The 27360-nt window shown below is 42.8% G+C and overlaps 4 protein-coding genes across 20 annotated transcripts; 2 read left to right on the top strand and 2 right to left on the bottom strand.

The window, feature by feature from the left end:
* Positions 1-331: 331 nt before the first annotated feature.
* On the bottom strand, positions 332-2384 carry LOC117139316 (U4/U6 small nuclear ribonucleoprotein Prp4). Its single transcript, XM_033301560.1, has one exon. It carries the CDS (start codon positions 2265-2267, stop codon positions 606-608), a length of 1662 nt encoding a protein of 553 aa, XP_033157451.1. The 5' UTR covers positions 2268-2384; the 3' UTR covers positions 332-605.
* Positions 2385-2803: 419 nt separating this feature from the next.
* Positions 2804-5972, top strand: LOC117141086 (putative RNA-binding protein Luc7-like 1). Its single transcript, XM_033304402.1, has one exon. The coding sequence runs from the start codon at positions 2983-2985 to the stop codon at positions 4246-4248; it is 1266 nt and encodes a 421-aa protein (XP_033160293.1). The 5' UTR covers positions 2804-2982; the 3' UTR covers positions 4249-5972.
* Positions 5973-6405: 433 nt separating this feature from the next.
* LOC117141085 (enhancer of mRNA-decapping protein 3) lies at positions 6406-10884 on the bottom strand. Of its 2 annotated transcripts, none has more exons than XM_033304401.1 (5): positions 9947-10884; positions 8781-9668; positions 8560-8720; positions 8413-8497; positions 6406-8357 (listed from the first exon to the last, which is right to left on the bottom strand). In XM_033304401.1, exons 1-5 carry the CDS (start codon positions 10483-10485, stop codon positions 8027-8029), a joined length of 2004 nt encoding a protein of 667 aa, XP_033160292.1. In that variant the 5' UTR covers positions 10486-10884; the 3' UTR covers positions 6406-8026. The 2 variants fall into 2 exon arrangements, with proteins under 2 accessions (XP_033160292.1, XP_033160290.1); XM_033304399.1 differs by having other exon boundaries at positions 8781-9695.
* Positions 10885-11097: 213 nt separating this feature from the next.
* LOC117141083 (E3 ubiquitin-protein ligase Nedd-4) lies at positions 11098-27022 on the top strand. Of its 16 annotated transcripts, none has more exons than XM_033304382.1 (20): positions 11098-11422; positions 11812-12038; positions 19575-19657; positions 19728-19809; positions 20279-20317; positions 20389-20558; positions 21546-21696; positions 21758-21882; positions 22127-22229; positions 23018-23217; positions 23385-23646; positions 23725-23796; positions 24283-24390; positions 24542-24782; positions 24841-24965; positions 25032-25173; positions 25232-25388; positions 25448-25741; positions 25807-26205; positions 26280-27022. In XM_033304382.1, exons 2-20 carry the CDS (start codon positions 11850-11852, stop codon positions 26380-26382), a joined length of 3045 nt encoding a protein of 1014 aa, XP_033160273.1. In that variant the 5' UTR covers positions 11098-11422; positions 11812-11849; the 3' UTR covers positions 26383-27022. The 16 variants fall into 16 exon arrangements, with proteins under 16 accessions (XP_033160273.1, XP_033160277.1, XP_033160274.1 ...); XM_033304386.1 differs by having other exon boundaries at positions 23424-23646; XM_033304383.1 differs by having other exon boundaries at positions 21549-21696; positions 26280-26382.
* The last annotated feature ends 338 nt before the right edge of the window (positions 27023-27360 follow it).

The raw sequence follows: 27360 nt of genomic DNA on the forward strand, positions 1-27360 counted from the left end.
CGCGATGTATGTAATCTATAATTAATATATTAGACATACACTTACATGTATGTATGTAATTGCAACCTATCTGTGGTAGTTAAATTTTAGTTAAAATTCAAATTTATTGTCTAAGTTTGTCATACAACAAATATATACGAAAAGAAATTAAATGGAAAACTATATACAAGTAAAAAAAATTGGTTTTTAATTATGAGGTTGAGCTGCTCAAGGACAATTGAAAAATTAAGAGGAAAAGTTGCTAGTTATCCATACTTGTAAATTAGAAAAGAGTTGTAGGCTGATTAGTTGTTGGACCAGTGAAGCCCACAAAAACCCGTTTAAAATTCAATTCTCTACCAAAAATGTATTTTTATTAACAATTTCAATAAAAAAGTCTTAAATTTACGAAATGCAACATCGCTGCATCTGCCTTTCGCCTAACAAAAACAACAAATTGTGTTATACAAAACGAAAACTTGAAATGTTTGCATGAACTGTCTTGGGCTATTGTCTCTGAAATAACAAAAACAGTTGATGAGTAAGTGGTGCCCAGCGGGCAGATCGCAAGTGGAGATTGTCTGCGTACGCCCACAGGTGAGTACAATAAAGTAATGGTATCAAAATCAGCTATCCGGCGACCACAGCTTAAATGTGCGGTCAAAAGAGGTCGTGGCTATATACTGCGAATTGGGCGCGATGTCCACCGATATGACCTTGTTGTCGTGGCCCTGTAGCGTCTTCAACGGCTGCCACGTCTTGTTGGACCAGATCTTGGTGGTCGAGTCGTAGGAGCAGGTGACCAAGAAGCTGCCGCACTCCTGCTGGTACTTCACGTCCGAAATCAGATTGGTGTGCGCAGGAATGGTGTAGACCGGCTGGCGTCGCCTCAGGTCCCAGATTTTACATGTGTTGTCCTGGGACCCTGTTGCTATGTGGAATCCGTTTGGAGAAAAGTCCACGCCGAAAACGGCGCCCAAGTGTCCCTCCAGAAACATGATGCATCGCCCAGTGCGCAGATCCCACACTCGTCCAAAGGCATCCAGGCCGCCGGTGACCAGAACACTGCCGTCGGAATGATAGCTAAGGCAGTGCACCGGCTTTGCGTGCCCCTCCTGATGAAGCACCTCCGTCTTTTGCTCCAGATCCCACAGCCGCCAGCTGGAGTCGTAGCAGGCGGTGGCCAGGAAGCGGCCGGACGGATGGAAGGCTACCTTAGAGACGCGATGCGGCATGTGGCCGGTGATGTCGGCAATCGACTCTTCGTTGTTGAAGCCCCACAGCTTGACGGCGCCATCGTGGCCACCGGAAGCCATGGCCACCACGTTCTCCTCATCCGCTTTGACTCCCGGCCGCAGAGCCACTCCACCCACATAACTGGCATGTCCGCGCAGCGTCTGCTTCAGCTCGCAATCGGGCACGCTCCACAGCTTGCAGAGACCCGACCACGAGGAGGTCAGAAGGAGTGAGGAGTCTTCACTGAAGGCAGCACTACTCACGGGCCGTGTGTCACCCACCTGGGAGCACAGTGGAGCCAGCGACTGGAGCTTCTTCTGCATCTCCACCATCCGACCGGCACGTGTTGCGCTGGGCACTTCAAGGGCCTCACGTGCTCGCACCAAGCGATCCTTGGCGCGTGGCAGGGAATAATCCGCCAGCCAGAGTCGAGCAATACGCAGACTATCGGGTCCCTCGTGATACCAGGTGGCCTGATCCTGCTCCCGCTGTTGCTGCTTGCGCTCCTCCTCCTCGTACTGCCTCTTGTTGATGGCGTTCTCGCCCAATCCAGCCAAGAGTTCCTTAAGACGTCTTCTTCGCTCCGCCGGTCCTTCGCCAAAATAGCAAATGGGTTCGTTCAGCTGGCGCAGATTGCTCTTGATCTCCGTGTCGTCGGTGGACACATTTATCTGTCGTGCCCGCTTTTTCCGCTCAAATTCCTCGAGGAGCGCCACCTTGTCGCGCTCCATTTCCATCTCCAGATCGAAGTAGTCATCGTCAATTTTATTGGCCAGAGTTGCGGCTGTGGGTGGAGGTGCTCCGGCCTGCTTCGAATTGCTTGCCTTTTTCGTGGACTCCTCGTAATCCTCATCGGAATCTATGTCTTCCAGTTGTCCGCCTGTTCCAGTTGTTGTTGCTCCTGTCCCAGACGATGCCGGCATTCCAGGTGTTGTTGTTGTTGCTGCACCAGACGCCGCGGCATTTTGCCGCTTGCGTTCCGATTCTTCGAGCGATCCATAGTGCAGCGTTCGCTGCCGCTTGATGTACTGTATATCGTCGTCATCGGACATCGTTGCGGCTAGCAAACGAGTGCAAAATAATTAATTTTAAAACAAAATTTCGCCGAAACAACGAAGAAACAACAAAAAATATTGCCGTAAAGAAAACGTTTTGCTGCCTAGTGTTGATCAACGACGAGAGGGGTGGTTTAGCGATGGCATCACCGATATTTAGAGCGGTATATGCAATAGTTTTTAGATCAATGTGTGGTTACAAAACAAGGGACGAGTTTTGCAACTATAAATCATATTTAAAACAAAAACTATTTAAAGCTTAACTATTTATTCCATACGTTTATATTGATCCATTATACTTTATATTGAGATACATAATAACCAAATTTCTAATTTAAAGTACATCTACCGTTATAACAGAGAACTACATTTGTTTTTGAAATTAAATGATGTTCTGATGATTCTTTTCTTATTTATTCAACAATAATCTATCACTAATCAATAATCTTGGATCTCAACAAAAGCCGTTACTCCTAAAAACCGTGACTTTCTACCGATATATCGGCCACTTGTGCTTCACAGCACTGTTTTGCAGCACTACCCCATTTTAGAACATCCTCACGCACGCACACACAGAATTTTCCTAGGTGATTAAAAGTGAGTGAAAATTTAAGATTTCCACACGCGTCGCACGCTATCGGTCACCAAGCCAGTGAGATAGCTGTCACTGCCAACGCTGCAGCACTTTTCACGCGCTCCTGGCCAGAAGGATATGAGCGCGCCGAGCAACAAAATGTCGGCCACCGATCAGATGCGAGCAATGCTGGACCAGCTTATGGGTACCACACGGAATGGCGACGAGCGCCAGCTGAAATTCTCTGACCCCAGGGTCTGTAAGTCCTTTCTGCTCGACTGCTGTCCGCACGACATCCTGGCGTCCACGCGCATGGATCTTGGTGAGTGTCCCAAAGTGCATGACCTGGCTTTCCGCGCAGATTACGAAAGTGCCGCCAAGACGCGCGACTACTACTACGACATTGAGGCCATGGAACACCTGCAGGCCTTTATCGCCGACTGCGATCGACGCACCGACTCCGCCAAGCAACGGTTGAAAGAGACCCAGGAAGAGCTGACCGCCGAGGTGGCTGAGAAGGCAAATGCTGTCCATGGCCTCGCCGAGGAGATTGGCAAAAAGTTGGCCAAGGCCGAGGCGCTCGGCGAGGCCGGCGAAGTGGAGGACAGCATGGAGCTGATGAAGGAGATCGAGGAGCTGCGTGCTAAGAAGATCAAGGCCGAGCACGAGTACCGCACCTCTATGCCCGCATCCACCTACCAGCAGCAGAAGTTGCGCGTCTGCGAGGTCTGCTCCGCCTACCTCGGGATTCACGACAACGACATCCGTCTGGCGGACCACTTTGGTGGTAAGTTACATCTCGGATTCCTCACCATCAGAGAGAAGCTGATCGAACTGGAGAAGACGGCGGCGCCGCGAAAGGCGGAGCTCAAGCGGACGGGTAAGATGACGGACCGGGAAGACGAGGGCCGCGGACGCAATCGCTACTTTGTAGGTGGTCGTGAACTGGACCGCCGCTCTCGAGTGCATCGTTCCCGCTCCAGAGAACGACAGCGCAACCGGGATGGGGACCGCGAACGCCCCAACAACGGACGCGGGCCTGAGGAGAAGGGCAGTGAGCGACCCAAGGAAACGGCAGATGGTCCGGAGCGAGCCGAAAGGGCACCAGATCGTGGAGGACGGCGAGACGACAGGGATAACCACGGCAGGGATCATCGCGAACGGGAACGCGATGGCAGGCGGGATCGGGAGCGACATGGACGCAACGACAGAGGACGCTTTGGTGACAGAGGCGGCGGTGGAGGAGGCGGTGGCCATCACCGTGACGACAGACGCCGCTCAAGGTCCAGGGAGCGCTCGCCACGCGAACGCCGCAACTTCAACCACTTCAGGGATGGTGGTGGTGGCGGCGGAAATGGCCAGCGCAAACGCTCCTACTCCCGTGAGCGCAACTACCGCCGCTAGGCTAGAATCCCGCCCAGCGCACGTACGTAGCATTAATCACATGAACTATAATGCCACCACAAATTGAACTACTGAAAACAACAGGAACCGAATATTCTTAGCGTAAACAATAAAGCAACCTAGAGCCACACTGTCGACGCTCCAATATGAAGATACAACTACCTTTGTACATTTTTAATAATTTAATTGATTTCTATTTTTCATCTTGCGTTCCAACCTCTAACGACCGAATAAAGCAGACAAACTTTTGTTTGTTACTACCCCAAAGTAAACCGAACGCAGCCTAAGACCCCAGCCTCAATAAAAACGATATACTCGATATAATGCGATTGAAATTATATAAGTCCCCCCGTCCAGTCCAGTGTACTTGGCACGTGGAGACAGAAACCCAAACAGAAAATAGAAATCCCAACGAATCCGCGGTGTTGTCAATTATAGTTCAGTTCATAGTAATTCGGTTAGGACACAGCGGCAGTAACTAATTTATAAAGATTCAGAGCAGGAGAAACGTTTATAATATTTGATATTTTGTGTGTTGTATAGCTAGCTACAAGTTGGTAACACTGACTGAAACCCAACCAAACCTGACCACATTCGACCATGTACTCTTCTCAGCTAACGATCACGTTCACCCAGTCGAAGTCAACGTGTGTTGTGCGTCGCTGTCGTCCCGCTTTGGGGTAAGCCTCCACCATATTTAACTCTGACACACTCCATCACTGCTCTGATCTGATTTCATTTGATATGATTTGATTTGATTTGTAACCCCAAAGCGTTCTCTACTTGAAGTTCCGTTCCACACTTTCGCAGCCGCTTAAACTCTCGCACAGCTTCGGTACGTATTGAGTATGGCGAGGTGACTATATCCATTATATCAGACCAATGTTAGTTGTTTTGGCAGATATGCGTATTACATAGATAATCCAAATAATATAGCTTGGGTACGTATCCATACCGGCCGACGACGTTTCCTTTCGAATCGTCGAATGAGAGTGTCGTTTATTTATTCCGGTTCTGGGTACGTATTATTGTTAGAAGATCGCGACTGTGGTACGTATGCATATAACGACTAAAATGGTGCCCCATAAGCAAACCAGGCTCTGTAGGGTTCTCGGCGATCCAGATCCCAACGTACGTATTCCTCCTCCTCTCTCTCTCTCTTGAAAATAAATAATCAAAACTACAATCACCACAAACCCAAATAAATTTTAATCTCGTAGCTGTTTAGAGGCAATTGACTTAAAATCCGTTTCTTACTAAATCTCTGTTTATCTTGCCAAATGATACTTGAGCCACAGAATCGATGCCGCCGCGGGCGCAGATCAGTACAGTACATGCCTATATGATGATGTGAGTATTCGGGACACTAATCTCTGATTACAATCAAGCAAATACCAAATTTAATCATCGATGACGGCTTGGTTTCTTGGTTTGATTTTTTCGGCAGCCAAGGATTTAGAGTGGGATTATGAGAGCAGTGTAAAGAGTTGTTTGTGTTTGGCCCTGACAGTGGGTAAGAATCGATCGATAATGCCAACTGATTTTTAACTACCATATATCTATTAACAATACCTATTGTTTTATCTACGCCTAAGTCAACACACTGTTCTACACACTTTTAAGTTATACACCCACACACGACACACTCTGATAAGATATAAATTAAAACTAATCTTTATGGATCTAAGCGGAATGTAATAAAATTGCACTTGAATTATAGCCGAGTCAACGAGTTTCTTAAATTTCATTCGCAAGGGTTCATCAATGCCACATTTATGACTGGAAATCTTATAATCGTTCTATGCGAAGCGATAAGGGCAAGTATTCCTTTAAATCTACCTGGCTCGATATCGGTAACAAGATAAAGGTAACCCTAATGTGAAACCTATCTGTTTCAAATAGATAGACGTCTATGGTATAGTTATTATGGTATGTTATAGTGAATAAATTCTGCAACATGGCCGCATGATCTGTACTTGCTTATAGTTCCGTATGCCACAGGGTAAATATGCTAGCAATTTAAGAAGGAACCCATTGAATTATACAAAAATGTTTAAAGATAAAGAAATGAAAATCGCTCAGAAACAGCAATTCAAATTAATATTTACGCCATTAATATAGCCCCCAAAATAAAACACAATTGTAAAGTTTGTTTTCTTCCATGAGAAGGCTTCTCGGTGTTATTTTGTATTTTTTTAATTTTGCTGTTACGTTGGAAAGGACTTTCTTTTTTATCCGTTTTTTTTTTCTGCCTGATTTCTTGTTCCAAAAAAGAATTTCCGTACAATTTTGTCTTTTAAGTATACATTTAAAATTAGGTTTTCATTCTTTGTTTAACAATTTCAATTGGCCCAAAAATAGATGTTTATGTTTTTAATTATAAAGCGTTACCAAAATCTGGTTGCTTGTTGTTTCTTCTTGTCTTGGTGTTAATTCGTTTGGCTGTGAAATCTGTGGTTACTGTGGTATTGGAAAAACCTTCTCATCCTCCCTCGCCACCAACATCCCTTTAAGGTCTGGTCATCGTTTCTACTCCTAACGCAAAACAGTCACTGCGGGATCCGCCTGGCGGCTGATTGATCCGCATTCAACTCTCTTTTACAATATAATTTGATGGGTTTGGAAATTGAATTTGCAGATGATCATCAACATGATTGGAGTTTACAACTATAGTTATTATTTATACAACAAGTAGTTTCAATTTGGGTTGTTTGTTTTGAGTTTTTGGTTGCCTTGCTGAGTCGCAACCTTCTAAAATTTTGCACTATTAGATTGGATTTAATCTTATATAAAATTCATCGCTCTACAGTTTATAGTATAAGTATTGTGTTGTGGTTTCTTTTTAGTATTCGATGGGTAAAAAATTATGCTCTCGACTTTGTTTTAGTTTCGCTTAAAGACACATCTTAATTATTTCTATACATAATATAAAGTGTTTCTCATTTTATAAGTTTTGTTTTGTTTTGTTTGTTATGGTCTGTTAAACGTTTAAACACTGCTTACGAAACTATCTTAGCTAATCTGATTTGATTTATACTTGGATTTGTATTCCATATTACATCGTACAATAGTTGTTGCTTTTGCTGTTGATTTAATGCTTAAAATTAGACATTGAATTTGGCATTTATTGCGCATACTTGATAGTAATTAACATGATCTTATCTTTCCCCATAGAATTGTATAGTTATTTACAAACAATTTCTCGCCTGATTTGTTGTTTACGATTATGAAGACCACTTGCAGTAAGGACAGTGAATTGTAAATTAAATTAAAACCGTAGGAAATTTTGGATTGCATGTTGGAAAAATTCCTTACAGCGTGCGCCTAAACTAAAGCTTTATAAACTTGTAAATGCTGGACTAGCTTTTAAAACAGAGGGCTGAAAAAGAAGTGTTTGTTGCTAAAAATGAAAAAAATAATCTATAGGGTACAGTTGGAAACTAATCATAGTTCGGCACTTGGCCGGGCAGTTTTGAATTAATTTAGAAAATATAGATATAATAACTAGGCGTATCTAAAGGGATGATGCGTGAAGTAACCTAAAAACTATATGTGTACGCGCCGTAGAACAAAATATTTAACTTGAGTAATATATGAGAGAAGACTACTAAGAGCTAGATTCACAGGAAACTGGACTTGATGATCATCACAAGTGTGCGGGTGTGTCATTGTTATTGTTTTTGTTGTATGTGCTTATTCTTGTTTAATGGATTGCAGTTGTTTCTGATGCTGCAGTTTGATTGCTGTTGTAAATGTTGGTGTTTGTGTTGTCGTTGTTTCAGTCCTTTGAGTGAATCGGTATCACATATTTATGTCCATACGGACTTTTGTACTTAATGCCACAATCACGATAGAATTTATCCGGTATACCTAGATTACATAAATACAATTTGCCACAATTGTTCGTTGATGCTGCTCCTGCTGCTAATTTGGTAGCCGCTGCTGCTGCCGAAGTGCTAGCAATGGGTGTTGGTGTGGCGGCAGCCGAAGAGGATGATGATGTTGTTGCTGTTGATATGCCATTTAATGGTAGTATGGGTAGAATTGAGTACTTGATAGCAACCTCATTAATGCCACACGGCGGCGGGTCTATGGCAAGCACCGAAGCGCTAAAAAAAATGTATAATAGTAATTTGCTTTCGACATTAAGCGGCGTTCACTAACCGATTTACACTGAGCCATTTCCTGATCGCATCCGATAAATTAGCGGTGTTAGTTGATAATATCACAAGATCTGGCGTGGGTAAGGCTGAAGGATGTAAATAGTTCAGTAGTCGATTAATTATATTTTATATTATATAAGTAACTTACCGTCTACTGAGTGAACTATGACATTGTCGGTTGCCTTGAACAAGGAAATCTCTGCGCTACTGCTGTTCTGCTCCAGCAGTTTGGCCTGCTCCACGTACAGCAGGACAGTAAGTCCATGCGAAGCCAGCTGGCGACCTGTGGCTGCTCCAATGTTAATTGTTCTGTAAGGAATTGTGTTAGAGACTGCCCTAGTTATGTAAATATAGGTATGATTAACTCACCTCATATTTTTGACGCCATCGCAGATGATGGCAATCTTCGGCCACTGATGATTGTTGGCCGGCGTCAATCGCCTGGCGCCGCCCAGCAGTGTAATGGCCAGATCACTGGCTCCGCGCGCCAAAATGTCGATCTGCCTCTGCAGGGAGAGGCCCGCCTTATCGGCACTTATCTCGATTTTATTCCGAACGTAAGCCGGAATCGTCGGTATAATGAGACCGTCGTCCGTCACAAAGTCCTGGCTGCCGTCGAACATGCTTTCGATCTGGCGCAATTGTAGTGGTTTGCTGGCCAGGATGTTCTCATCGTGACGATACTTCTGCTCTGGCTTATTATAATGATTGTTCACAATGTGCCGCACCACATCTGGTTTTTGGGTCGTCGACTCGATGTCGTCCCAAATTGCCTGCTTGTCGAACAGCGCCAGATTGCCCTCAAAATCGAAATCCTCGTGGATCAGCGGATCGTCCGCCTCACTGCCAAAAGTCAACTGCACCTGTTGCTGCCGCATGCTGCTCTCCCTTCGCACCCTGTTCCGCTTGTTCTTTCCGTTGCCGTTGGCATTTCCATTGGTATAAGAACCATTTCCGTAGCCATTTCCATTGTTATTGGCATTGCCATTCCTTCTTCCATTTCCATTTGTATTCCCATAGCTCGAGGCAGCCGACTGCTTGTAAAAGCCATCTCCGTTGCTGACGATATCTATGGGTTTGCTGCTGCCCATCGACAAACCAGTTGCCTCGCCACTATCTCCACTGCTGCTGCAGTAACTCTCCCGGGTGTTGCTCACGTAGGAGCCCAGTTTCACCTCGACCTTCGGCGGTATCATGTTGCCAAAAAAGGCGGCCACGCTGTTGGGAGTCGTTGACATCTGCGGCTGCTGCTGAGCACTGGACGCACGGGATGTTTGTGGTGTTCAGGATGTCGAAACAAATATAAAAGTTAGATGGAACGTTTTTAAATCACACGCTCAGTTGGCACAACACCTATCTAAAACGACTGTTGCTTTTTATCTTAAGTAATTAAGGTTATTTACTCATTTAAACATAAAGCTAACTTCGAAATGAAATAAAATAAAGACACAATCGTGTAGACTGCAAAAATCTTATTTTTTTATAAAGAGCTAACAAATAATTTAAATTGTTATATTATATTATTATTATATTACCTTACGGTGCCATTTGAGCCGTTGGTCTCGATTAGCTTCAGCTGATGCATCTTATCGCTTAGCGCCGAGTTGAAGTTGCCACGTGGGCCCGAAGAACTCGATGCTCCGCCAGCCGCTCCCCGTCCATTGTCGTTGGCCCTTGACCGCGGCGTGGATGGCAGATCCTGTTCTCGTTCTTGCTCCTGGAACTGCTGTTTTTGTTGCTGCTGCTGCTGGAGTTGGAGCTGCTGCTGCTTGCCCAGGATGTTAGAGAAGTGGGGCATCTTGACGGGCGTGGGCTTATTGACCACTGGCGGCGGCACCGTGTGCCCATCCAGATCTTGCTTTACGGGCTCGATGAGATCGATGCTGCGAATGTCCGTGCACTTGAGGACCACCTCGGCGTTCTGCTTGCGCAGCGGCACGCCATTGCGGAAAGCCCTCACAATGGTGATCTCCTCGGCAGAAATCTGCTTGATCAGGCCCTGGAAGACGCCCAGGACCTCGTCGCAGGCTATAGACACCGCACAGCCGATCCAGTCTTGATCCGTCGGACCCATGTAACCAGTTTTCGATACTCCGGCTGCGAATGCGACAACACGTTGGATCGGCTTGTTCTGCCCTGGCTAATGCTTGTTCGAAATGTTTGCAGGCCCGCGCAGAGCTGCTTGTTGTTTTCGTTTCTAATACGCAATTTCGCCACTAACTACGCACCACGCACCTCTCTTCCTCTTCTTCCTGCTGCTGCACTGCTGTTGATTCTAGTGTTTTGTGGCTTAAAGTCGGGTGTTTTTGGATTATTTGGCTCTGCGGTCAAGGGGTTCGGTATTTTGTCTCTTTCAATCAATAAATGCACCAACCGTTGCAACACTTTGAGGCTAAAACTTATTGGATTCCTCGTTTCATTGGGATTTTCACTGCTTGCGTGTGGCCGTTCGTCGGTGTCCAGATAATACCAAACAATACCCAAACTCGCTGCGTGGCAAATTAGTTTATTCACGAGATTTATAATCAAAACATTTAAAAATTTCATGCTTTTAGGAAACTTGACCCTATTTGGAAAAACATTTGGTTCAATTAAAGCCTGCAAGCCAGTTTATGAATTTAACAAGTGTTTCCCTTAACTGTAAAGGCATCTAGTTGCTGTGGTTTGTTCTCAGTGCGCGTACACGGTCACTCTGGCAGTTTTGTTCTCGATTTTGTCGCCGTTTTTTGTATTCCTCCCGTCCGGTGTTAAATTTTATTTTACACTTCGCGTGCGACATATATACAGGCAGCTATAGCCGACCGATATCGGCGATTGAGGCATGTGCGCCGCCGAAGCGGTCAAAGTGATACTCGCTTGAATAGTGAGCAGTGTAGAATTTGCCGTGTGATAGAAGTACGTGATGATTTTCCGCAAATAGTGGATAAAGGCGAGCCCACACGCATACCAGCGCAAAATATATACATAAATCGGGCGAAAATATAGTGCCCCGTGTTTGTGCGTGCGTAAACGTAAGTGGAAAACTTGGGCGAAACTTTATGCTAACCATAAATGGTCTACAAAGACATGGCTTCGCGCTTGGCTAATTATCAAGAAAATGTTTGGCTTTTGTGCTCTATCACCCACACCTCAATCACACAACACACACACACCAGCTCACACGCCTGCACGGGGGCAGGGCGGCAGACAGAGATGGCATCTAGCACAAGTACCGTTGTGCACTTTGTTTGCCGTCTTTGTTGTCTGTTCGCTTTTCTTTCCTTCGCTTCTCCTCTCCCTTTCTCCTCTTGTTACCTTATGGCAGCCTCCTCTTGTTCTTCTTCGTGTCATTTATCGCTTAATTTGCACTTCCGCTTTGCACTTACTCACCCGCTCTCTTTCCGCCATTCTTTCATTGCAGAAGCTTCTCTAAAAGAAACAAACAACAACAACACAACAATGTCGGCACGTTCCAGCGGCTTGGTGGCCGCGGCGGCCCTTCCCGTCCCCTCGTCATCATCCTCGGCGGCCGGCGGCGACGTGCCACGCCCACCGCCCCGCCGGCGAGCGGCCTCTGTTGCGGGACAACAGCAAACCCGCCAGGAATTTGGAAACGGACACACTCCCCGCAGATCGTTGGCAGCAGTGGTAAGTTTACATAAGTGCAGGTGACGACGCATAGACAGAGCTCTACCTTGAAGGATAACTTAGGCACTCTTCTAACATCTTAGGAATGTTGTAGGAGCACCTAAAGGTTGCAACCTTATTTCACAACCCATTGAACTCTGATTGAAAATGAAAGCATTTTCGATAAAGTTAGCTGAGTTAACAAATTATGTGTTATATAACCGCGTATGTATCAAATTAAGTTATCATAACAGCAAATAGTGACCCTGGCACCTATGTTTATCAATTTTGAATAGTTAGTAAGGAATTACTTACTATGACATCTTATAGGATACTCTTATCAATTGTTTTGGTTTCGTTGCAAACTGACTAATCAATAAATGTATCTCATTTTAAAGGGCATACCGAAATGTTGTCTTATCAGAACTAAGCCAACCAATTCCTATAACCATTTATATGGAATTGCCCACAATGTATCCACCATTTTGTTGGTGTGAAGAATTGAAAAGTATTTATCATCGGGTGGTGCTGGGGGATTTGGTCGCCCTTATCAGTGCCTCCGCTGTATTTAGTGTTTCCATTTTTACGATGTTTTCACTACTAATCTAATCTGCAGCTTGCCAAACAGCTGAGTCGTGTAGATGGGCCATGTAGATTTCACTCCGCTCATGGTTGATAAAGTGGGATATATGGTGGGAAAAGTAGAGGATCTACAATTCCTTCTGATGCCGAAAAGCATGAACATTTTACTAACTGTTATCCAATATCTAGCTTATACGGTGTTAAGGCCGTTGCATTTCGTCAGTTAAATGTAGATGTAGTTGTATGACTTCAACAAATGTTAGCCTTTTATAATAGAAAGGGTTACCTTTAATTAGAAGAAGCTATAATACATTACATTTTATCGTTTAGTCATTGTTTACTTGAACCAATTACTGTATAATGTTAAAGAAAAAGTAGCCTTTTTGCGGATTTTTTAAAATCCAAACACATTTCTTGACTTGCACTTTCCGAAGAGCAGAAAAGTGCCAAGAAAAGTATTAGGTAGCCGCCAGAAAATAAACTGGCATCATCCTTGTTTGCTTAGTGTCTGGAATGGGCTATTCCATTGTTTTGCTCACTTGTATAAACAAATAATTCGCTCGCCATCTCAGGCCGAACGGAAACCAAACTAATTTATTAATCTTAATTTGCCAAAGATGCTAGCCACTTGAGCAGTCATCGGCATCTTCGAAGCTAATTTAATTTATCAACACAATTCTTGGCCGCCGCCTCTTGAATGTTGTGTACATACACTTTATGGTTTTCTGGCTGCACAGAGAGAAAAATATTGTTTTAACTTTTGATATGTTTAATGGTTGATAAAAATATTTTAATTTCAAAAGTTCTAACGGAATTCGTAGAATTATATTATTCATAGTTTCTAATCGTTTTATGACCAGACATTTTGTTTTGTGTTTATATTACTTTCTTTTTTTAGTATCCCAGTTTTGGTTGTTGGCTCTGTTTGCTTTCACTCAATGAGCGATAATTTTACGGCACTTCAATTCTGTTTGTCGAGCTCATTGAAGCGTTGTCAGAAAGGCTCGAAATTCCTGTCCAAAAAGTGGGAGGTGCATGAATGAATGGCTTATCTTCATTAGTGCTTTTTTTTGCCGCAAAAGTTGTATGCCCCCGCTAATTGAGCTCTGTTATTTGGGTTATTTAATCCAATTTGCACGTCAGCCGGCAAGCGGTGACGTCGGCCAATCGACGCACTTGTACGACCACTCGACGTCACAATTGCCTTAGCGAATAGCCTTAATGGGCCGCTTATCAGTAAACAGTTTGGCAATTACATTCATTGAATCCATTGCGTCAGCAGCCGGAGAAGTCTAATGTCCATAATAAGTGATTATGCGCTATTTAGCTGAACATTATTCATGGAATTGGAGGGATTCCCAAAATACAGACTTCACACAGATACGCACTCACACATAGATGGTCTACTCACATCAACGCGCGGCGCAGTCGATCAGCTGTTTTTGTTTTGTTTTGCTTTAAGACACTTGTTCGATGGCAGCTGTCAAAAGTGGGAGTGAGAAAACGCGAGAGGGAGATAAAAAGAGTACAGGGCTAAGCTGTAAATTTAAAAAGCTTTTAGCCAACAGCTCGTAGCTGGGGCTTCAGTGTTGAAAAATGTGTTCAGTACTGTTTTGGTATTTATATTTTATGGTTGAGAACTTTCCTTCTTATGGGTAATTAATTGCACTTTTGTGACAATTTGGGAAAAACATCTAAGCATGGGTATTTCAAAGTTAAGGTCTTATTTTGCTCTTTGACATATTAATATTAGAATTTTTGCGGGGAAGCCGACCATGAGGTAAATAATTTCCTCCGTTCCTTCGGTCACACTAGGAGCGATGAAAGCTCCGCATTGGGGCAGCCTTTTGGCCCGACCATGCTGGCCACACTTTTCAGTGGAGCTGCCTTCATTTTAGCTTAGAACGCGAAAGCGCCAAGTTCCGTGTTTTGCGCTGCGGCTGCCGACAAGTGTTGCTGTTGCTGTTCCGCTCGCACCCACGACCGCACACACACTCGCTGCGGGAGCGAGCGAGAGAGGCAGACATTTACGCAGAACATGTTTTCGCAATAGTGTTGGTGTGCCGTTTGTTATTGTTGTTATTGTTTCCATCGCTTAGGGCCGTTAATAAAAGATAAATAAGTGAATAATTGAATTATAAATATTGTAGAGTGTACCGCCACAGACACACACACACAAATCGCTGGATTATATAGATAAATTTATTGCACAGTACCCCTGAAATGTGTTAATTATATAAAAAAAGCAGTAAATAAGCGTACGTACCGTAAAGCAACAGTTCACGCTCGGCACAACCGAGAAATCTCGAAATCACATCAAATGCAGAAGCATTTCCCCATTTCTTTCGCATTTTTCACGCGGCCCTATTAGTCATACAGGGCAAAAAAAAAAGTTGGAATGTGAACCTAATGCTGCCCTGCCCCCTTTTGGCCCTAACCAACATTGCGTATACGCAATAAACATAATAAAAACAAAACGGCAATTGTTGTGGAACCTGTTCCCTTTTTGTCGCCGTATGCAGCTTGCAGCTTAGCAAAAGGCGAAAAAATCAAAAAGCTCGTCGAGATACCAAAATAAATCTTGTGTGCGCCAAAACCGTGAAAACCAAGTAAAAAGAACGCAAAAAAGGCTGCAAGAATATGAAATTCCTTTTTGACCAACTCGTTTTGAGCAGTTAAAACCTGATGCTCTGTGTGTTTGTTTATTTTATAACCCTCGCAATTTATTTTCAATTTAGTTTGAGAGGCGTGCACGAAAATTAACACAAACGCGAAACGTAAACAGCGGAAGAAAAATCGGCAGTGAATAAAGTCCAAATCGGAGGCAAAACCAAATCCAAATCCCAATCCAAATCACCATCAAAATAAAGTAAAAATGGCCGAGTCAACAACCACATCGCCATCGGTGACGAGCGAAGATGGCCAAATCCATGGCTACAATAACAGTGATGTAAGTAACTGGCGAGAGCAGCGCCTCTCTTCTCTCTCGTCACTACGTGAAAATGGTACATATGCAAATGCTCGAGCCTCTGTGTGAGTGTGCTCATTTTCTTCGACCGCTAATTGAGCCGCCTTTGATGTGCCTCACGTGCAGCCCGTCCCTCCGCCCACCGCCCAGTAATCCTCTCTGCATTCTCCGCTAAATCTCTAGAGATTTTCCGGCTCAAGGCCTCGCCGGTTAATGAGATTTTTCGATAGATATTGGAAAATATCAAATGAGATCGGTAGAACGCAAAGTGCAATTGTATAGGATATTTTCCTGATTGGGTATAAATATTTAGATGACAATTTGGCCTTGAAATCCTGACACCCTCCTTCAATTAATACAAACAAAAAACATATTTAATTTAATTGGTAAAATTTTTATAATAAGGAAATAAAGTTCGAAATGATGGCTTACACAGAAATATATATAATTAATTTTCGATGGTACTGAAATGCAGTAGAAGAAAATTGCTCAATTTTTATTGTTACCATAAACATTTTAACTAATAATTTATCTACCCGATAATATAGGCCTATTTTCCGTACTTACAGACGTCATAAACATAGATATATAACCGTCACATTAGAATAAATTATTTATAGCCCTAAATTCATTTGACATTTGTATATGCTATGCCTTATAAAGCGAACACTTTTTCTATATTCTTGTGGCTAGTTCTTTCTGGTTATTGCTTCTAAAAATAGATTTTTAAAGAACTTATCCTGTAAACTATCAATGTATCTTTCATCTAACCCAGATGCACGGCAGAATGTCAATTTGTGTAATGAATTTGCATTGACCTCTGGAAATGGTGGCAAGTGATGGGTGGCAACCAATCAATTAGGTTAATGGCAGCGACTACGCTTAAGGCCACATTCTTTTTTGGCCTGAAGAGTTTTCACTCTGCCCCATGTGCGCATTAAAACGTACGAGTAACAATTGATATTCGAGCTTGTTTAATTTCGCTGTTGACTGGTATTTATTATCTCCCATCAGCCTTGCGCTTAAGCCATCTGTTTGAACAGCAGATGGATCGCTAAGAGCAACAGAAATGGGCTTCTGGCGAGCGCCTTGACTTTTTTTCGGCCACCAAAACGCTTCCTCTCTTATTCGCTTTTGCTTATCAGCGCACAGCTGAATGATTATTCACATATATATTTTTATAATTCATTATTCATGCAGTGGGCACGGAAATAAAAGTGGATGAAAACTATGGTGAATGTGAAATAGCTTGAGCAGGGCGGAACAGTGCCGATTGGACGGACTGGACTGATGGCAAGGAAACGGAGAAAGGGCAGCTGGCTGGTTGTATGTCACATGGTCGAGCGAATGGTAAAGTTAACGGCTTGCCAACTCCGATAATGAGCGCTTGGGGCTATGTGCCTATTGATAACAGATTTCGGCCACGATTTCAGGCTCTTCATAGCCAAGAAAATTGAAACCGTATCAGTGGGATTCGTGATTAAAAAGTGCACACAAAGCACAGTCAAAACGAATAAGCAGGCGGATTTGGCTAAGGTAAACTATGGTTGTTTTAAAAATGTATGCTGAAATGCTGCAGAGATTTGCATACCATTTATTGTTTAATAACCGTTTAGACGCCAAATGCAATATGTTTTTTAGAATTAATTTTCAAAAGAGTAATTAAAAAACCGTTTTACTTTTATGACTCATAATTGTTTTTACTACCTCTAGCAATTATCAGTACTATAGATTTGTACAGCTGATATAGCACATTTAAAATTGCCTTAAAATTATTTAATAATTCAATTTGTAAATCTGAAACATGGTTTGATTGAGCGTGGTTCCACTGTATGCCAGACAATTAAAGGAAGATGAAATGACAGTGCAGCGCAATGCGGATCATTACGTCGGACTTCCCTTTTAATTAACGCTTTTCCTGCCGAGCCCGCCCCTTTTGCAAAACCAACTGTCAATCCAGCGCCAAACAGGCTTAAACCGCAAGAACCGTTTTAAGCTAATTTCCCTCGGTCACAGATTTAATGGCTAAAAATCAATTTAATGCCAGCTACGACGTGGCTTTGTCAGAGACTTTGAGCCAAGAAAGGGAACTGTAACAGCTGCACGGGCAGTGAAGGCGTGCGAAAGGATCCTGGAAGGACCTTGGGGGACTACTCGACTCCAGGGTCAGCAGCTTAGGCTGATTGATTGGACCTTTTGCCCAGGCAATAATCGAGTCGGGACAACGAGGCATATGGCATTTAATAATGCGCATTAGCTTATTTTGCTCATTAATATACTGTGTGTACTTAATGGCATTACCCCATTATTGTTATATAGTTTGTGGCAAGAAGAGCACTTATAATTTTTGAAACAATTTTGATCGAATCCGACGAAAAACTACGTTACCAAAATATACATGCTAATTTAATAGTTTAAAGGAATGGATATGACATTTTATATAAATTTTTTTCTGTATTTTAAAGTAACTTTCAATTGCACTCAAAGCTTTTCTCTCTGTACATTTAATTATTGCACAAGTGGGAAAAGCCGCGGCTATTTTAAAGAGCTAGCCCCACGCGGTGAAAATCAATAGTACAAGTTCATGGAAAATGCGGAACTGTCAGCGCATAAATACAAACACAACCCGTCACAGAAACGGAACAAAATAGTTCCTGAGAGCGTGTACGAAATGGCACATGTAATATAGGGTCTGGAAACAAACACAGTCAGGGTCATCGGGCGGCCAACAAGCCGCAACATGCGAGCCTCTGATATCTGATACAAGGGGGAGTCTCGGATATGGATATGGCGCCGTCTGGTCAGGCACCAAAGCGGGGCAGCGGGACACTCGGGTTTGCTCCTCACATTATAAACAATGTCGGCAAATTGAATATTTAATGGGAAAGCCTTTTAATGGATACAAGTGCTAGCTCTCAGCCGAGATGAGTGGATAAAATGGGTTATGTTTGACTTGGAAGAATGCACAAGGTTTGCTGCTCCCCAATCCCGAATAGTGGGTGGTCACGGGGCAGAGGTGTTATGGTGCTATGTGGTTAGATTCCAGCGCTTTAAGCTCAGAAAATGGGATTTCTAAATCAGAAGAATATTAGAATAATCCACATATGACTTAAATTTAACAAAAATGTACTCTAAACTATATTAATCCCAGCAGTCACCAGTTTTGCAAACCTTAGAGTGCTTTTCACATGTACAACACGGTTCTCCCATTAAAGTGAACTACTACTAGAGCCACTATTTGTTTACAAAGCTTAAATAATCCTACAATTTAATTTATGACATGAAAAGCCACTAAGTTTTGAGGTCTGACATCAAACTTACGCCCAATTAACCCAATTCTGTGCTCTCAAGCCGCTCTAATATCGCCACAAAGTACATTTAGATGTGAAAATGTATTTTTGAGGGATGCCTAAAATTGTGTTTCGCATTTCAACGAGAAATGCCAACTGCAAACGCAAACTGGGCCGCAACCGCAATTCTAGACCCGAGAGCCCCCGAGGTCCGTAGTGATTCACAACACGCAATTTAGCTCAAGTTTTTGGCCGCATTCTCTGCACTAGACAATTGCTTGATGACTCTCTTGAACTTCTACGCCCCTTCTGGGGCGGTGCTCGTGTCAAGGTCGTGGGAATTATCTGGCCGCGAATGAAAAAACAATTATGAACGCGAATGTATAATGCATATCCTTCAGGGAACATTTATGAAGAACTTGTGCGCGCGGTCGCAATGTCGGCCAACAAAAAAATGCATGTACTTTTACCCAGGCCAGCATACGCGGCGTATGCGTAATCGCGGACATTAAGCATACGCTGCGTGGGTCAGGCTTATGGGCACTGCTGCGGCTTATTTATTCACCATGTGACCCAGCCAGCTCGTCTGTGGCATTCAATTCCTGGCCTCTGTTTTTTCTTAGCGATGCGTGCACAAGTGTCTCATTTGTGAGGCTACTATTTAATTTTTTTTTTATACTAATTTTATGATTTTCTCTTATTTTTCACCCTTTTCAGAACGACTCTGGGGACTCGTGTCACCTGCGAATCGTCGTACTCACCGGCCAGTCGCTGGCCAAAAAGGATATATTCGGCGCCAGGTGAGTGAATCAGCTGCTAATTAAGCCGATTATATTGGAGATAACTGAATTTAATTGCTTTTATCCACAGCGACCCGTATGTCAGAATCGATTTGAACACAATCAACGGTGATATTAATATTGACTCTGTTTTGACGAAGACCAAAAAGAAGGTAAACATAAAACCCCTTAAAACATTAAACCGTTCTATGTTGGGTGTCAAGGGCAATCGAAGAAGTTTGTCTTATCGATTATGCTACTTGCCTCATTACCAAATTAAAGGTGCAAGGGAAGACTAATTTGGCCCAGATTGTACGTTTATAAATTATCAGTGTCGTGTGGACTTTATGACTAACGCTTTGATATCTACTTTGCTGATCAAATACAGGTGTTTATAGATTACAAGTTTTTAAGAGTAGTACGCCTTTTGAGATAATTCATTTGGAATTGAGTTTGGGGTTTACTTGTCTAAGATTATACGAAATATGTATTGCGAACATCATGAAGATTGAGTCAGTCACCCTTAAGCTGTTTAAATTGTTATTAAGAATGCTTATGATTTATTAATAGATTTACCTTATAGGATACTACCCCGTATCCATCGATAATTAATTTTGATTCATTTGATCTATTTCTCCACAGACACTGAATCCAACCTGGAATGAAGAGTTCATATTTAGAGTAAGTTCGCAGACATATCACAGAAGAATTGTATCGCCTTTTAATTGACCATTGTTATTTTTTTTTACCAGGTTAAACCGTCTGAGCATAAGCTTGTGTTTCAAGTGTTTGACGAGAATCGCCTGACACGCGACGACTTCCTGGGCATGGTGGAGCTGACCCTGGTGAATCTGCCTACCGAGCAGGAGGGTCGCACCATCGGAGAGCAAAGCTACACTCTGCGCCCGCGCAGGTCAGTAGGGTAGGTTTATATCATTTGCAGTTTGATTTTGTTTCTTTAATTTCAGTTGATTTACACACTACTACATAGCCATAAAATCTAGTTATGTATAAGAAACAACTAAGGCAGAATTGTTCATAGATTGGTGAAGAAGGCTATGATCTCGTCTAAGTCCCCTACCCGTAGAGATTCTGTTGTAGTGCTATAGAGTTTACGTGTTTTGCTTTTCGGCCGTACCTTGTTTATTGTTTATCACCATGCCCAAGTGCAGTCTTTAATTGCAATTATAATTTGCAAATGTATTCGTCGTAATCGTAGTAGAACACTCCACTTACCCACGACTAGAATAGAATCGCTTTTCAATCGAACATTAACTGCTTTTCACAACTTTACACCACATGACAAAGCAGGAAAGTACTATACAAATGGAGCCTATTAATGAAAACACTGCTTACTGGTGGAGGTTAAATGTACGTTTGGTTGGAGCCTGTTTTCAATATCTCACTTATTGCGGTGTCAATACATTTTATATATATTGGTAACAATTACCTATTGTGTACTTCTATTGTTAACTTACAATATCTCAATCTTTTATAATTATATGTTATTTGTATGCGATGCTCTTCCTATTTCTCCTAAATAATGTTTGTCATATAACTATTTTAAAAAGTGAGTCACTCACATTCAAGAAAGTATTCGATTAAAAATTTTGTTGATTAAGAGCTCCTACAAATGCCATTCTTATCATGTGTGTCGCCTTCCGAATTGACATTCATTAAAGTGAAAGCGGCTTTAAAGTTGTGAAACGCGACGTAATCCATAGTAACCCATATGTATCTGTGTATTCGCTGTTGAGTTTATTTTTAGTTTACGCTTAGTATGAAACTTATTGTTTTTAACTCGTGCGCGTCTGTATGTCTGCCGTATGGGCCTGGTGTTGGTGGCGGTGTCTGTGCACCTGTTTGGTTGGCTCATTAAAATTTATCTTCTCCCCTGCCCTTCGCCCAGCAGCGCCAAATCCCGCATCAAGGGCACCCTGCGCATCTACCATGCCTTTATCCGGGAGACGCGGGAGCAGAGCGAGCCATCTAGTGGCAATAGCGATGGCGAATGGGAGCACGTGGAGGCCACCAATGCCGGTGAGACGTATGCCCAGCCGGTGAGTGTCCTTATTCCCTTTGAAATGCAAATAATAATCGTGTGGCATTCCCGCTTCGCAGCACCCATTTCCTACTGGTGGCCACGATGCCCTACCTGCTGGATGGGAGGAACGCCAGGATGCCAACGGGCGCACGTACTATGTGAATCACACGGCGAGGACGACGCAATGGGAGAGACCTACTGTGTAAGTTGGGCGTGAAGATATGAGCTTAAATCAGAAAGACTGTTCCCTAAATTGCACTGATGAATACGTATTTTTATGAACATTTACAGCAACTTGATTTTTGTTCGCTTAATATTAAATTGAACCTAGGTGCATTAAATATAAAGAATAAGATAAATAAAAAAAGGGCAAAAATGAGGAACAGCTTTATACAATGTAAATAATTATTTATTTATAACCCTGAAAATGTATAATCCTTTCTCAGCTTAAACAGCCACAGTAGCCAATCTACTGACGACCAGTTGGCCTCGGATTTCCAGAGACGTTTCCACATCAGCGTGGACGACACGGAGTCAGGACGTTCGGCGGTAAGTGGAAAAGCTTGGATCTGTATACCTTAGGGGGCACGTTTAAGTTTAAGTTGGTTAACCACAGGCAAATTTGTAAGTTTTGATATATATATATATTTAATCAAAGAGTATATCTATTTATTATGCATGTGTGATGAGCAATTGATTTGATTGATTTTTGTGCATGATATTTTAAACTTCCGCATCGAACACAAACCCATTACACAATGCACACACAAAACGCACTCGAACCGACTAACCCAATAACAAAACCACAAACCTCAGAGGCCAAGGAACGCTGCTCTCATGGAGACTTTGGCCAGCGAGGAGAGCAGCGAGGATGAGGATGTGGCTGAATGTGGCGAGGAGATGGTGGATCTTCAGAATAATCAGGCCAATTGTCTGCACTGCGGCGAGCTGCATGACAATGACGAGGCAGAGGAGTATGTTGATGGGGAGGAGGATAATTCAGAGCTGCAGCCTCCAACACCTGATCCAGATCAGCCGTCAGCCACATCCCGAAGCGCGCAAACTTGTGATATACTCGATAGGAACTTGTACTTGAAACGCATATTCGTAATGATAAAATTTTTTACTTCAGATTAAGTGTATCGCTAGTTTCTAGATAAGATGTTAGTAGTATGACATCGATATTGGGAGCCAGTTTATAGCTTTCTAATCGTAAGATGCCCACTGCCGTTGATCGTTGTGTCTTTGCCTTCACCGGGTTGCTTGAAACCTCACTTAGAATTGTAGATGTGTAGTCGTCTAGTGCCCATCACTAACCATCCCCTGTATATACGTAGGACTCCATCAGTCACAATAGTATAGAGGACAATAACAATGCTGCTGGCTTAGCAAATACTCCAACAACAGCAGCCACCTCATCGGCAACGATCTCACCATCCAACACCCCAACAAACAACAATGGAATTCCCGCACACATTGCCATGCAAAGTCGCGCAGAGGAAGATCAAGATCAAGATCAAACAGTGGACCATACCAGGTTAATATCATCCGCCATGTGCTAGCAGCACCCATCCAATAGTACCCTCAGCCTTTTGTCGGTATCTTGTCCGTACCCGAATAATCCTCCCAATCCCCAAGGCTCCTTCACTTTCGCAGCCAGCTTCCTAACCGCCATACGTTGTGCTCTATCTTTCATGACCTCAGTTTTGTTTACAATTCCCTGCGACATCCTGTCGCCCATAGGCAGCCCGAAATCTCAGCGACCAGTTTGCAGAACGACCTGCGGCCGGTGCGGGAGGCTCCCGGTGTGCCGGATATAGCCATAACCAACCTGTTGACGCGGCGGGCCGCGGGCAATATGGCCGGCGGTGCGGGATGGCAGCAACAACGGCGGCGACAGCAGATGCAAATGCATATCCAACAGCATCAGCAGCGGCAACAGCAACAACAGCAGAATAGAATATTGGTTAGCAAGTCTTAAGCACACACTCATCTCACTATTAAATATGAAACAAACCACCCAAATCACTCATTTCACTTGTAGCTTGATGTGGATCATCGTCAGCAGGAGCCGCAACATCGGGGTCAGAGACACCAGCAGCAACATCGGTCATCGGTCAGCACATTCCCATCCGCACTCGTATCCTTGCACTTGTAGACTTAAACCTTCGTTGTCTTTTCTCGTTCGTTCATTTCTATTGGAGAATCTAAACTATTTGTTTGTTTTAGGGGATAAGGGATTTCAGCGGGGGGAGCGGTAAGCAACACAAAGACCATTCCGACTGCTCCCCAACATCTGTGTGTCTATGTTGCACGTAAACCCAAGTATATCATGGTACTTAGCCTCATAATGCTTTAAACTGCAGCTTTTCAGTAATCGTAGTTTCCGCTAAGTTATTCGATTAGTTATAATATTTTGTATGTTTGCATTTGTGGCTTAATTTGTGTTTTTATAGAATTTTCAATTTGAGAACATGTTTTTAATTTCATCGACACCTCTTTTCTGTTTCTTCCAAAACCAACAAACAAAAATACCTTACGCAATGCAATGCATCCATATGTATAAATTTATGAATAAAATAATCGATCCACAAATGACTAGAATGAAGACACCGATCACACAGACAGCCACAATCCCTCTGACATCTCAGCTCCGTCCACACGACGCAATTCCGAGGAAGACAACGCGGCTGTGCCTCCCATGGAACAAGTAATGTCGATTTCCCTCTTTATTCCTATCCTAAAAGCACACGAGAATTGTAAAGACATCTTCAGATAATGTATCTGCATGTGCCAAGGATAATCTAAAGAAATAGTTTGAAGTGAAGCGGCTAATGTTCTATGGCGATCTTGTATTGCAGAGGAGTACTGGTGGTGAAGAGGAACCTCTGCCACCGCGCTGGTCGATGCAGGTAGCCCCCAACGGAAGGACATTCTTCATTGATCATGCCTCCCGGAGGACCACTTGGATAGACCCGCGCAACGGACGGGCAAGCCCTATGCCAAATCAAACTCGTCGCGTCGAGGACGACCTGGGTCCCTTACCAGAGGGCTGGGAGGAGCGGGTACACACCGACGGACGCGTATTCTATATAGATCATAGTAAGTCGTTCATATTTTATTACTTTCTACAAATAAATTAACTAAACTCTGCTTGCAGACACGCGAACCACGCAGTGGGAAGATCCTCGCTTGTCCAATCCAAATATTGCCGGTCAGGCTGTGCCCTATTCTCGAGATTACAAGCAGAAATACGAGTATTTCAAGAGTCACATTAGAAAGCCTGTAAGTACAGACAGAATAATAGTCTGGTGATAAAATTAAATTATTCCCTTTTAATATTCTTTTCAGACAAATGTACCAAATAAATTTGAAATACGTATTCGTCGTACGTCGATACTGGAGGATTCATACAGAATTATTAGTTCGGTAACGAAGACCGATTTACTAAAGACTAAATTATGGGTAGAGTTTGAAGGAGAAACTGGCTTAGGTAAGTAAATTAAACTATTATTGTTGGATTGCAATTAAAATCATCTTTTTGATTGCAGATTATGGCGGCCTCGCAAGGGAATGGTTCTATTTATTATCAAAAGAAATGTTCAATCCGTACTACGGGCTATTCGAGTACTCGGCTATGGACAACTACACGCTCCAGATAAACAATGGCAGTGGTTTGTGCAACGAGGAGCATTTAAGTTACTTTAAGTAAGTATTTTTAATAGTGAAAGTAAATCCTTTTGTTAACTGTCTTAAAAACATCGTAGATTCATTGGCCGTATTGCGGGCATGGCTGTGTATCACGGAAAGCTGCTAGATGCCTTTTTCATTCGTCCATTCTACAAGATGATGCTGCAGAAGCCTATTGACCTAAAGGACATGGAGTCTGTGGACACGGAGTACTACAACTCGCTGATGTGGATTAAGGAGAACGATCCACGCATTCTGGAACTGACTTTCTGCCTGGATGAAGACGTTTTTGGGCAAAAGAGTCAGCACGAACTAAAGCCCGGCGGCGCCAACATAGACGTGACTAACGAAAACAAAGATGAATACATTAAGTAGGTGTCATCAATAATAAGATTAGTTTTCATGGCTAAAACAATTGCAATTTCTTCCCTTATAGATTGGTTATCGAATGGCGGTTTGTGGCACGTGTCAAGGAGCAGATGTCGTCTTTCCTTGATGGTTTTGGATCGATAATTCCGCTGAATCTTATTAAGATTTTCGACGAGCACGAACTGGAGCTACTGATGTGTGGCATACAGAACATCGATGTGAAGGATTGGCGCGAGAATACTCTGTACAAGGGCGACTACCACATGAATCATATAATTATCCAGTGGTTCTGGAGGGCTGTACTTTCCTTCTCCAACGAGATGCGTTCTCGCCTGCTGCAATTTGTTACGGGCACTTCACGCGTGCCCATGAACGGTTTCAAGGAGCTTTACGGCTCAAATGGTCCACAGATGTTTACTATCGAAAAGTGGGGCACTCCTAATAACTTTCCAAGGGCACATACCTGGTGAGTTTCGGGTCAACTTGAGAAAAATCCAATTAAGGCTTTTCAAACTTTTTGCTAACAATATCCCTCTACAGTTTCAATCGCCTGGACCTGCCACCCTATGAAGGCTACCTGCAACTGAAGGACAAACTGATCAAGGCCATCGAGGGCAGCCAAGGATTTGCTGGAGTTGATTAATAACACCGGCAACGGGAGTGCAAGCGAATGGCTTTGGCTGGAGGTGCAGCAACAGTTTCTGCAGCGACAGGAGGAGGAGCAGTTACAACGATTCCACACATCACAAGAACCACAAGATCAACAACGACTTGAAGAGCAGCAACAGCGAAATCAGCGGCATAACCGCAACCTCATTGCATTCACTTGGAATAGCACCGCCAGCAGATCGTGTACTTATTTGTTCGTTTGCTTTTGTATTATAATCATTTTTGCTAGTTTAGTGTTATTTCGTATGTATTTTAACTAGGCGCCAAAACTCACACACAACACATACACCTTATACAAGCAGAGAAAGAAGGATCCCAATAAAGCTGCGCATGGTGAACCACACGAACCTAACAAACGAGTCCAAATTATATATAAATATATTTATTACATTGCCGACAATTGTAAAAAGTTGAGAACGTTTTACAAACTAAGAGAGATGAATCCAAACTAACTATTAAATCTATAGAGTCAAAAGTATATCTTGTATACATATGCAGAGAAAACTTTTTATAATTGTTATTTTTATGCGCTATTCCTCTATACGTGCCCACAGCAAAAAACTAAAGGCGAAAAAAATTAAAATACAATAAAAAAGTTAATATTTGTAATCTGATGGATGCATATTTTTAAACAAATTAAATTTTCTATTCTGTATAACTGTATGTGTATTCGTAATGATAATGTTAGTTCGTAAAAATCGCTCTTTACTATTAAATAAAAAGACAACATAATATATATATAAAAAGTCTAAAAACATAAACCTTAAAAAATACAATCACTGTATATTGTATAAATGTTAATTATATACAGACACATTCCAAATGTTTTTGCAAAAGAGTAACTCTGCAAAAGGAGGCCTATATGATAATATGATTATTGACCGATCGGAAGTCTATCAAAATTAAATTTTAAATTCAAATTATGGTGTAGAAAGCAAGGACTGGAACTTCT

Source organism: Drosophila mauritiana, chromosome 3L (assembly GCF_004382145.1).
Source record: "Drosophila mauritiana strain mau12 chromosome 3L, ASM438214v1, whole genome shotgun sequence".
Classification (NCBI taxonomy): Eukaryota; Metazoa; Arthropoda; class Insecta; order Diptera; family Drosophilidae; genus Drosophila; species Drosophila mauritiana.